The sequence below is a fragment of the Mandrillus leucophaeus genome, unplaced genomic scaffold, assembly GCF_000951045.1.
Source record: "Mandrillus leucophaeus isolate KB7577 unplaced genomic scaffold, Mleu.le_1.0 Scaffold694, whole genome shotgun sequence".
NCBI classification, from domain to species: domain Eukaryota; kingdom Metazoa; phylum Chordata; class Mammalia; order Primates; family Cercopithecidae; genus Mandrillus; species Mandrillus leucophaeus.
Genome location: NW_012107519.1, coordinates 819080 through 831704, shown reverse-complemented (window position 1 = coordinate 831704; position 12625 = coordinate 819080). Strand labels below are relative to the sequence as shown.

Here is a 12625-nt window from a genome sequence, read left to right as displayed (position 1 = left end):
CATCACTGTACTCCAGCCTCGCAACAGAGTGAGACTCCATCTAAAAAAAAAAAAAAAAGTGTATCCATCACAACTTGGGAATGATAAGAAGACTCGTGGCCACTGTCTACCCAAAACATAATCTCTCCTTTCACAAACTTTTGGCATGACGAACAGCATGCTTTTATCTATTGGCATCACTAATGTTATATGTAAAAAATATTATCCCTGAGTAAAAGAGAAAGTCACTAAAATTGCCTTCTAAATCACCACCCCCAACTGTGATCTCACTTTACTTTAGAAAGCTGTCAAAAAAGATGACATTAAGGTGTTAAAAACACCCATGTGAGGCAGAGGTTGCAGTGAGCCGAGATCGCGCCACTGTACTCTAGAGCTTGGGTGACAGAGCAAGACCCCGTCTCAAAAAAAACCCCACAAAGAAACAAACAAAACAAACACCCATGTTCACTGTAGCATTATTCACCATGGCCAAGAGGTGAAAGCAATGCAAGTGTCCACACACAGATGAATGGAGAAAGAAAATAGGGCACATACATACAGTGGAATATTATACAGCCTCAAATAAGAAGAAAATCCTGTCACATGTTGCAACATGGATGAATCTCAAGAATATTGTAAACTAAATAAGCCAGTAACAAAAGGATAAATATTCTATGATTCTACTCACAGAAAGTATCTAAAGTCATGAAAACCACAGAAACAGAAGAAAGGCAGTTGCCAAGGGCTGGCGGGGAAGGGGAATTAGTGTTTAATGGTTACAGTTTCAGTTTTACAAGATGAAAAAGTTCTAGAGACCTGCTGCACAACAATGTGAACATACTTAACACTACTGAACTGTATACTTAAAAATGTTTAAGATGGCACATTTAATGTTATGTACGTGTGTGTTTTTTAACCACGAAAACAAACAAGGTGTTAAAAAAAGATTCTGGGGGATACTTGATGAGCATCCTAGGATGTACAAAGGACAAGGCTGTCTCCTGGGAGTTTAAAAGTGATATCAATTTTTCCATTTTTTATACCGGGGCAAGTATTGCTCTCAACAACCATTTTTTAGTGTAAAAATGAATTTGCTATAGAAACCACATAGCTCATGAATGAACAAGAGCCTTATACCACCACCTTCAGCAATACTGTGTTAGGCAGACAAAATCTCAGCTGCAGCTTTACCCTCAAATACTGGGAATCTGCAACCTTGAACACCCTTAAGGGAACAAGGGGGTTAAATAGTCAAACATCGTACTATACCATTAATATACAAATACACATCTGCAGAATATAATAATTTGTTTTTAAGAATAATTTGATAATATTTATCAAAAGCCTTACAATTTTATATAAATCTTAGAAATTTCATTTCTGGGAATTTGGCTGAGCAAAACAATTATGTATAATTTGTATTATATATTATAATTATCACATAATTATTGTATAATTATAATTATGCATAATTTGGTATAATTTTTATACCAAAAATCAGCTAGGCGCGGTGGCTCATGCCTGTAATCCTAGCACTCTGGGAGGCCGAGACAGGTGGATCACAAGGTCAGGAGTTCAAGACCAGTCTGCCCAACATGGTAACACCCCGTCTCTACTAAAAATACAAAAATTTGCCAGGCATGGTGGCAGCTACCTGTAATCCCAGCTACTCACTCAGGAGGCTGAGGCAGAAGAATAGCTTGAACCCAGGAGGCAGAGGTTGCAGTGACCCGAGATCATGTCACTGCATTCTAGCCCAAGTGACAGAGTGAGACTCCATCTCAAAAAAAAAAAAGAAAAAAAGAAAATATACCCAAAATTTATATGTAAAATAAATATTACAATCTATAAAGTTTTACTTCCTTAAACTAACTCTTTTTATAAACAGGCTTTTCTGAGGTTTCAGCTCCCACTCTTGAGGTTACTAAGTGTATGGAAAAACAACCGAAAAGTTCTAACATATTTTATAATAGGAAATGACCTAAAAAATAGATGGAATATTGAAAAAGCACCTGTACATGTTCATTTATATTGATATGTGGCAAACTACAGTGTAACTTACCCTCCTTAATGAAGCTTCAGCATTAACTGCATTTTCTGGGTGAACCCACTTAGAAGAAGGCAAACCGAGTCCTGAGTATGCATGTGTTCCATTTGGATACTGCCAAATAATTGGATAAAGTCCAAGCTGATTATATGAAGCAGAAGGATGGGCTTGTCCAAGAAGATGAGGTGACTGGTGCTGTAACAACTGTTGTTGTTGCTGGTGTGCTAGTGCTAAGTGGCTCAAGCTGCTGGCATGAGCACTCTCTAGTCGTGGGTGGCCACCAAGTAAGGAGGCAGTAGGCACTCCAGGTAACACAGTGGGAAGTAAATGAGGGTGATGAACAGCATGGTGTGGACCACTAGTCAGAGGATGAGTGTTAATGGTAGGTAATGGAGTTTGACTAGATGATCCGGCTAGTAAATGGGGTGCAGGAGTTAAGGCAGGATGATGGGTACCTGGATTTAAACAGGTTCTATGAGATGAGGAGTGAAGAGGAAAAGGATGCTGGCTTAGGAAAGGTGAAATATGATTAGCTCCTGTTTCTGACCCAATAAGTGCAGGATCTCTGTAAACTGTAAAATGCTCATTTTTATCAATGATAAGAGGACTCTTTGTATTTTCTAATGTACTGCTTCGAGTAGGAATTGGATGAAAACTGCATCTTGACAGCTCATGTTCTATCTTATTTGCCAGTCTTCTTTCACCAGTAGCTTGGCTGTTCACATAAGTGGTCTTAGACTTTACAGAATCAGGAGAATGAGTTATTTTGGGTTTAACAACTTCAGGTGACGGACTGGATTTTATCTTGTGAGTATCTACTGAAGTATTAAGTTTAGATTTTATAGTCTCTGGAGGTGGACTTCGCTTATGCAGCTTATCTTCCATGACAGAAACTGCACTTAAAGGAGAAATGTAAGAGACATACTTCTCTTTTTCCATGTTCAAGTGATCATTTCCTGAAGAAGCATTTGTAACACTTGATTGGGTAAGATCCACTTTAACTACATCACTGACCCAGCTCTGGTCAGAATCTTGTTTTGCTGTTTCTAAGAATTTTGCATTTGCAATAGAGTGTTTTGAATCACTAACATTAGGATCCATTTTCTGAAGTGTCTGAAGGCCAAAGGTACTTGAGCTTTCCTGAGCCACCTTTTCTAAATTAGTGTCATTTGTAATATCAATAACACATTTTGGTGTGGGTGGTCTGGATACAAACTTCTCCTTTGGTAGTAATTCCATGGTATGTGTTTTTTCCATACTGCATTCCTGAGGAAGTAAATCATTAGAATTATGATCAGAAACTGTGGATTGTTCTGATGAATGGATAATCATATCTTCTTGAAGCTGAGTGTCAACAGACTTCCGCTTCTCTGCTTCTTCATGTTTTTTATCTTCCTGTATTTGATCCCAGGGAGGCTGGCTATCTTTTAGGGTCTCTTCTCCTGCCTTCTCATTATTATGGGGTTTTCCTTCTTCTCCATTTATTTTTGAAGTATTTTTATTTTTCAATTCATTCTCTGACTTCTGTTCTGATGAATTATCTATTATTCTCTTATTTGAATTTTCTGAGTCGCTGCTCTCAGAAAAGTCTGAAACATTGTCAGTTCGAAGTCTTTTCATATTTAGTTTCTTTTCATCCTCCTCAGGTTTCCTTCTTTTATTCATCAAGTGTTTGTTTTTACCTTTAGGGTTTTCTGTAGGATTAAAGAAAGAACAATCTTATTTTTCACATTAAATAAGCATATTTTAAAACGTATTTTTGTTTTGTTTTCATTCCCTTAAAAAAAAAGTGGGTCCTACCGCCTCGTGATATATAATCATATTTTTCCTCCTTCATCTTCTCTTCATCTGGTATACTGCTATCTGAGCCCTTCCTCTTATTTGGACGGATACTTCTTTGTTGCTGTTGCTGGTGCGTATTCTGTTTTGGTACAGCAGCTTGGGAGTTCATTGCTGGTCTGGGACTATTTGCTTGAGCACGTGTATAATGGCTCTAAAAACAACCAATTAACAGTAATTGTTTACTGCCTGGTTTCTACTAGCCTAAGGAAAAATATTTTACAGAAATCCATCCCTAATAACATACATACGTGAACAGCGTTGACGTTTTGATTGGCACGAGACCTGCGTCGTGATGTAATGCCAATATTTTCACCTTTTAACAAAGAGTGAACAACATCATCTAGAAAGGTCATTTGAACCATAGAAGGATCGACATTCTGTGGTTCTAGTACCTAATCCATGATACAAAACAAAAACAAAAATTAAATAGAATGAGCTAATCAAATATTTGGTATAATTTCTTTACTCGGTAGAAATGTTTAGAAATCAGCTTGGGATCCCTAATTTATAAGATTCTGTTACAATAATTTACTTTATTCACTTAAGACAAAATTACCTTTTTAACATTCTGAAACTTACCATTTCAACTGCTAACCAATAATTAAAAAGCAAATATATTTACTGCAAGTACATCTTGAAAAACAAGGGTATTAATCAAGAATACAGATGCCAACAATGATACTCAAAACAAAAGCACAGATGCCAAGATATGAAATGTATTTTAAAAACAGAAAGCAATTTTCAAAAAGCAGTTCTAAAATAAAACTCAGAGGTAGACTCTAGGGAGAAGAAAAAGATAAAAATTGTGCAAATGAATAATTTTTAAAATGCGGTTAAAACTATTTCAACAATTCAAGGCAGTTTTCTACTTTAAGAGGTAAAAGTTTGTCACTGTTTTAGGGAAAAAAATCAAACGCAATGAAAGAATAACATTTATTTAACATTTTATCTACATTTTAACCAAAGTATTCACTTTGAATTGTGTATAAAAGAGCTCTATCAGATAATCTCCACAATCCAATCAGGCAGGAAGGTATAAATATTTTTTTCTACATAAACAACAGCTTTAAAAATGAATACTTTTTGTATTAAAAAAAACAACTGAAATCTCAAGACTTTCAGACTGGTACTTAAGACTCCATAGGATTCGGGCTCGGTGGCTCACACCTGTAATCCCAGCACTTTGGGAGGCCGAGGTGGGCAGATCATGAGGTCAGGAGATCCAGACCATCCTGGTTAATATGGTGAAATCTCGTCTCTACTAAAAATACAAAAAAATTAGCCGGGTGTGGTGGTGGGTGTCTGTAGTCCCAGCTACTCAGGAGGCTGAGGCAGGAGAATGGCATGAACCCAGGAGGCGGAGCTTACAGTGAGCTGAGATCATGCCACTGCATTCTAGCCTGGGTGACAGAGCGAGACTCCATCTCAAAAACAAAACAAAACAAAACAAAACAAAGAAACTCCATAGGAAACCTATAATCCTTAAGATTCACCATAAAACTTAATTGAGCATACCAACACTGACATCTGATGTGAGAAGAACTGTAGCGTTTGTGTTTAAGTTTTCACTGATGAAAAGAAACGATTTGGGAAACATTTTTATTACTGGAGGGACAGAAAAACTGCAACTCTGAGAAAGAAAATTTAAGCTGATCTAAGGATTTTGAAAAGACTAATCAATTAAAAGAGTTTAATGCCTCTATTTTAGGAACTGATTTTATCAGTGTTGAAATAAATTGAGCATCACTGTCTCCCTATGACCTGAAATGACCTCTATGAAATATCAGATACACTTAAACTTACTAGAATTACAGGACCAAAAACCATAGAGAAAAAAATTATTTAGTATCAAATTGTTGATGTATTTTGGGGGGCACAGACGATCTGAACTTTTAAAATCTCTACAAAAATATCAGTCGAACTATTTACCTGATCATTCATAACGATCATGGTGCGGGTGAAGAGATCATGATGAGTAATTATGCCAGTAAACCACTGGGTGGCAGAGTCTTGTCTATATACTCTCACTCTGTATCCATTTAAGGAATAAGGACCTTAAAAAAAACACAAGAAATAGAAATATCTTAAATGGAGACATTTTCATTTAATAACTGCCTTTTAGAAGAAACATGAGCTAGTGTATAACAGTAATATATCCAACTATTAGTTTTCAAAAAAATGTTTTAGAAGTAAATAAATATCCTTTCAAATGAATCACTCTGAAGTTACTATATACACTGCACTAGACCTACATACTTCCTGATTCAACAGAAATAAAATAAGAGAGAAGGAAGGTTTCTAGGATCACAAGTTAGTAAGAGAACAGTTCAAAATGCAAAGTTACAATAGTGTAGAATGTAGTAAGGTCACAAAGCTACTTAGTAAGATTGCGGAAGTTGACTTCCATGGTTGAAATAGGAAGGTTAACTTGCAACTTGATGTTTGTTTGAGTCTTCCAGTTGCCAAAACTTTACCATAAACAACTACAAATTTTGATTTGCTATAACAGCCAGGAAAAGCTGCTAAAAGTCTTAAAAAAGAGATTGGCTAAGTGAATTTATACATACAGCACTAAAAATTTTTAACAAAATATGGTACACTTTGGTGTTAAACTCACTTTTTCAAAGGATATTCTTGTATAGATATCCATTAGAAAATTTAAAAATTAAATATTAAAGATATTTATCTACAGATATTCAGATGTGTCTAATAAAACAAGTCACTCTACAGAAGAGGATACTGAGATGAAAATGATCTTTAATTCACAGGTATTAAAATGGTATCAAATACTTTAACAAAAAACTGAAAGGGAAAAAACTGTTGTACCTTAATAATTTACAAAGTGCTTTCAAAATTTTCAAGTGCTTATTTAATTCTCTCTCTTAAGTATTGTTAGCCCTTTTACAAAAATCAAGAAAATGAGAGGTTGACAGATTAGGTAAAATTTTAAGTCAAAGATCTGGGACTGAATTTATTTTTCTGATGTTCTTTCTTCTACAGTTACAACAGATTCAACAATTAATCCTCTGCCAGCTTTAAAAATATATATATAAATCAATGAACTGTAGAAAATATTCCATACCACCTGTAAATTTAATACATTCATCTAGAGAAAAGTAAAGATGTTGACTGGCTATAATTTAAGGGAGGTGATGCGTAAACAGTTTAGTAGCCATATCAATTATATAAACTTCAGTCTTTTCTAACTATTGAAGAATAAGACTTTGTATTACTTTTTCTAAATAATATAGGACATGCTTATAGAGTAACTTCAAATATGATCAGTTTTCAATTCCCATTAACAAACAGTTTACACACTGGTTTGTTCCCACTACTTAACATAGGTTAGAGTCAGCCTCACACAATTCTGCATAGAATGAATAGGGACTATACTGCCCCTTAATCTTTTCTCCTCTAAGGATACAATGCAGAAACAAAATATTATTTTTATACTATTTGCCTGGTTTCTTCAACAAATTAATTGCAAGGAAAGGTAACAAAAAGAGCAACAAAGGGGATGTACCAAACAATCACCATGTGTGGACCTTTTCGGAATCCCTTGATTTTAAAAAAACAAATCAAACCTGTTAAAATATTTGACATTTGTAAGACAAATGAAAACTTGCAATACCTACTATTTAAAATTTAAAAACTATTACTTTTTTCAGAATAATGTTTCAGCATGTTTTGTTTTAAAAAATGGATAGAGCCGGGCGCGGTGGCTCAAGCCTGTAATCCCAGCACTTTGGGAGGCCGAGATGGGCAGATCATGAGGTCAGGAGATCAAGACCATCCTGGCTAACACGGTGAAACCCCGTCTCTACTAAAAAATACAAAAAACTAGCCGGGCGTGGTGGTGGGCATCTGTAGTCCCAGCTACTCGAGAGGCTGAGGCAGGAGAATGGCATAAACCTGGGAGGCCGAGCTTGCAGTGAGCTGAGATCTGGCCACTGCACTCCAGCCTGGGCAGCAGAGCCAGACTCCGTCTCAAAAAAAAAAAAAAAAAGGATAGAATAGGGTGATGTCTGAAATTTGATAGAAGGGGGTATGGACAACACAGGATCAGCCAAGATTTGATAGTTATTGGGGCTGGGAGATAGGCGATTCACTGAAATATTCCATTTTTGTATGTGTTTGAAATTCTCCATAGAAAAGTTTAAAGAATATTTAACCTAGGAAGAATTAAATATGTAGATGATCCACTACTGTACATGCCCATATACAGCAAACAGCTTTGGGAGTCTCTCTTGATGCTTAATGGCATGGAAGTTGACGGTTGAGATAAACATGGGAATTTAACAACAAAATTCCATTCGCAAAGACATTCGACAACTGTTCATGCCATATTGTCTCACTTTCCATTCAATTTCCAAAAAGCCTGTATTTACAATACATGATTTTACTGACAGAAATGGGCATTGCTAAAAATTATCAAACCCCACTGGTTCGAAGGTCACATGTTTTAACATACTAAACAAAGGAAACAAAAGATTAGTAAATTTCTGAAAAAGGTGCACTGATGAAATAGGCCACTTTTACCAGATACGAAGAATATTCTTCAAATGAAATAAATGGTGGCTGTGGGCAACCCTCTACTGCAAACAATGCTTCCTTCTCCAGGAAAGACACACCCTAAAGAATTCCATAATATGCAGTTTTCTGTCAACAAAACACCTGTGTGTGGCTGTAATTTCATGACAGGCATTTAGCTCAAATAAGTTAATAAACTTGTGAAATTATCAACTTTCTATGAAAATTATTATGACTCTGCTATTATTTTCCTGGATATATATAACTCAAAATATTGGACTGGGCCTTCTATTTATATTGCACACAATTGAATAACCAAAACCAAATATGATAAGTTGCCTAGATCCAAAAAACTTTAATGCATAACTTCAAAATAGTTACCTTGCATAAAAATCTCCTGAACCTTTTGTTCCTTTACCCAGACTTTCACTTCCTCGTGAAGCTGCGGGTTGTCCCTGAGAACTGGGTTTAGGCTGTCTATGTCGTCCTAGAATTATAGATTAAAAGAAAGGTCCATGTTACGCTCTCCTACCATTAATGTTACAGACTTTCCCTCCTATACGTTCTAAGGACTGAAGAAAATTCCTTTGATCTAAATGTACCAAAAACACAAATTCATGAGTTATATAGTTCATTGGCAACTGTATAACAAAAGAGCATAAGAAATTAATCTGTGATAAGATTTGACCCTTGACAACAATGTCCTAAAGTCAAAATCTGAAATTAATGTGTTTTCTAACTTTTAAAGTATAGCCTTATTCGTCATCTTTTTAAGGGATTCACTGTTGGAAGCAATATACAAATCAAATAACATCAGGTCATTTAAGGGTGTTGGCAGAAGAACTGAGGTGAACATTTTAATGCTGATATATACACAGATGACTTACTGACCTTCCCATAATACTTAACCTCTAGAGTTTGAAACTACTTTTATTCTGTTCTAATTTAAATGTCATCAAATTAAGTTCTACTCACAGTCATCTGACCAGTAATTTTACTGCTAAAATTTTTATTTGATACTAGCGCCAAAGCATCCAGATAATCAAAAATACATTATTGATGGTATTACTCTTATAACAGGGTGGATCTAGACATAGAAACAACTGATTCTCTCTCATTGGAGATGTGAATCACACAATCACACGATTTCCCACAATTTGCTGGACTCTGACATTCTGTTCTCTCTCTCTCTCAAAGTACCTCTGCTGCTCCTGCATTTGAGATCAGCTGCAGTAACACGAGAGTAGCTGGGAAGAATAACAGACCAGCACTGTCAAATGGCAGCTATTTTAAAAGTGGACAGGAAGGGCCAGGTGCAGTGGCTCACGCCTGTAATCCCAGCAACTTTGGGAGGCCGAGGTGGGCGGATCACGAGGTCAGGAGATCGAGACCATCCTAACACGGTGAAATCCTGTCTCTGCCAAAAATACAAAAAAATCAGCTGGGTGTGGTGGCAGGTGCCTGTAGTCCCAGATATTCGGGAGCCTGAGGCAGGAGAATGGTGTGAACCCGGCAGGTGGGGCCGAGATCACTCCACTGCACTCTAGCCTGGGTGACAGAGCGAGACTCCGTCTCAAAAAAAAAAAAAAAAAAAAAAGTGGACAGGCAGATCATGGAAATCAGTGAATAGAAAAGAGCTAACCTAAGTGAACTATATCTGATGAATAAAAAACAATTTGGCAACTTCGAAAAGCCAAAAGGTGGCTGAAGTGTAAAAAATAAAAAAGGACCCCTAATCAAGTAGGTCATACTTCACTCTTCAAAGTCTATCCAGGTATAATGTTTCCTTCTCATACTGCTTTTAAGGCACTACTCTGTATTTTTAGAGTAATATTGTGGTAAATATTCTATCTGATATGTACCTAAACATAGTGAAAGCCAACAGGACAAAGTAAGGGCCTTCAAATTAACTATGTTCCTTGGAAAATATATAGAAGTACTGCTTTATAGCAGAAGAAAATACTAGAATGAAAAAATGTCATACAAATAAGTAGGCAAAATCTGTCATTTTGGAAGGAAAAAAAATGGGCATTAACATGTCTTTCTTTACTTTGCAAAGAAACTTTCTAGCAATCTCTTTTCTCTGCAACCCCTCAATAATACAGTGGACACTTAGAAAGTCCTATCAGACTCTAACCCGCTTAATGCACATCAGCTGACAGTCTAGTCTACAACAAACAGAACATAGGAAACTTTTTTTTTCTTTTTGAGATGGAATTTTGCTCTTGTTGCCTAGGCTGGAGTGCAATGGCGTGGTCCCAGCTCACTGCAACCTCCGCCTCCCAGGTTCAAGTGATTCTCCTGTCTCAGTCTCCCGAGTAGCTAGGGTTACAGGCTCATGCCACCATGCCTGGCTAATTTTTGTATTTTTAGTAGAGACGGGGTTTCATCATATTGGTTAGGCTGGTCTCGAACTCCTGACCTTAGGTAACCTGCCTGCCTCGGCCTCCCAAAGTATTGGTATTATAGGCGTGAGCCACCACACCCGGCCCACAGAAAACTATTTTACAAGGAAAACCATTACTAATTTCAGATATCTCTGACAGCAAGTTCTTTTAAAATTTCTGTCACTTTAAAACTTCCATACATAAACGTCCATATACCTTTTCCATAATATAGGGAATTATAAACTGTTTTTTCTGTGCTGTTTTATTTTCAGAGACAGTCTCACTCTCGCCCAGCCCGTAGTGTACTGGGCATGATCTTGACTCACTGCAATCTTCGCCTCCCAAGTTCAAGCGATTCTCCTGTCTCAGCTTCCTGTGTAGCTGGGATTACAGGTGAACGCCACCACGCACAACTAAATTGTGTATTTTTAGTAGAGACAGGGTTTCATCATGTTGACCAGGGTGGTCCAAACTCCTGGACTCAAACGATCTGCCCACCTTGGCCTCCCAAAGTGCGGGGATTACAGGTGTGAGCCACCACGCCTGGCTATAAACTGTTTTTAAAGAAGCACTGCCAACACCTTGCAGACAAGTACAGTTTATATAACCAGTTGCCTGTGTTGAATTTTACAACTTATAACTCATTTATTTATATCTTATTTATTCAACAGGTTAAAATAATGGGCTATAAAACCAGCTGCCTATGTTGAAATTTTACAAGTTATACCTACTAGGATATATAATCTATTTCTTCAACATTTATTTATAAATATTTTTTGTTTTGTTTTGAGACGGAGTCTCACTCTGTCGCCCAGGCTGGAGTGCAGTGGTGCAATCTTGCTTCACTGCAACCTCCGCTTCCTGGGTTCAAGAGATTCTCCTGCCTCAGCCTCCTGAGTACCTGGGATTACAGGTGCCCACCACCATGCCCGGCTAATGTTTTATATTTTTAGTAGAGACGGGGTTTCGCCACGTTGGTCAGGCTGGTCTCAAACTCCTGACCTCTTGATCCACCTGCCTCAGCCTCCCAATGGGATTATAAGCATGAGTCTCCGCACCCAGCCTTATAAATATTTTTTCAACAGGTTAAAATAATGGGCTGTATTTCCAAGATCATTAAACAACATACAAATATTTTTCCAACAATAAACCATTAATTTTCTAGTGGAAATAGCATACCATTAAAAACTGTTAATTTGAGTCCCTCTACTGATACGACTTTATGTAAGTTCAAACTCTGGTCTCTCAATCTCCTCATCTATAAAGGAGAGTTACTAATATTTCCTTCTTTTTCTATCTTAATAAATGTTTTAATAAGATTTTTTCTTATGTACAAAAATTAGCTTTCTTAAAACATCTAATTTTGAATTATGACATTTGAGTACTGAATGATGTGAACTACTTGGTTAATTAAAGTATCCCAATGCACTGCCTGATTTATGACGGCATTGTTGTTGCTGAACTGCTCCCCCTCATCTACATATAGTACTCTGTAAGTTACAGGAATTTCTGTTACATCACCATTCCTATTTTAAAGAGGATTGTTAAAGGTTAAATGAGCAAATCTTGTAACAAAGTCAATTAGTTTTCTTTAAAATATATTTACTGACTTGAATAATTTTGTACACGTGCTAAATGTTAGATACAGTCAACAAGGCTGACTTACAGATAAGATAAATTAAGGGTCTGGAATTACAAACTAGCTATAAATACCCACTATCTTTCACAGAATTTAAAAGGTCTTCAGCTGTGCCTTGAGCTTGTGTGAGATTAAAAATCCACTTAATGGGCCGGGCGCGGTGGCTCAAGCCTATAATCCCAGCATTTTGGGAGGCCGAGG

The 12625-nt window shown here is 36.8% G+C and overlaps 1 protein-coding gene across 3 annotated transcripts in view; it reads right to left on the bottom strand.

The window, feature by feature from the left end:
• The window catches only part of JMJD1C (jumonji domain containing 1C), a 310806-nt gene that overhangs the window by 44959 nt on the left and 253222 nt on the right, over positions 1-12625 (bottom strand). For 2 of the 3 annotated variants that reach the window (XM_012002668.1, XM_012002669.1), the window contains 5 exons: positions 8780-8885; positions 5798-5922; positions 4117-4260; positions 3827-4019; positions 2042-3720 (listed from right to left, as the gene is read on the bottom strand). In XM_012002668.1, coding sequence (XP_011858058.1) covers positions 2042-3720; positions 3827-4019; positions 4117-4260; positions 5798-5922; positions 8780-8885 — 2247 coding nt within the window. Of the gene's footprint in view, positions 1-2041; positions 3721-3826; positions 4020-4112; positions 4261-5797; positions 5923-8779; positions 8886-12625 lie in introns of all 3 variants that reach the window. The other variant, XM_012002670.1, reaches the window with a different exon arrangement.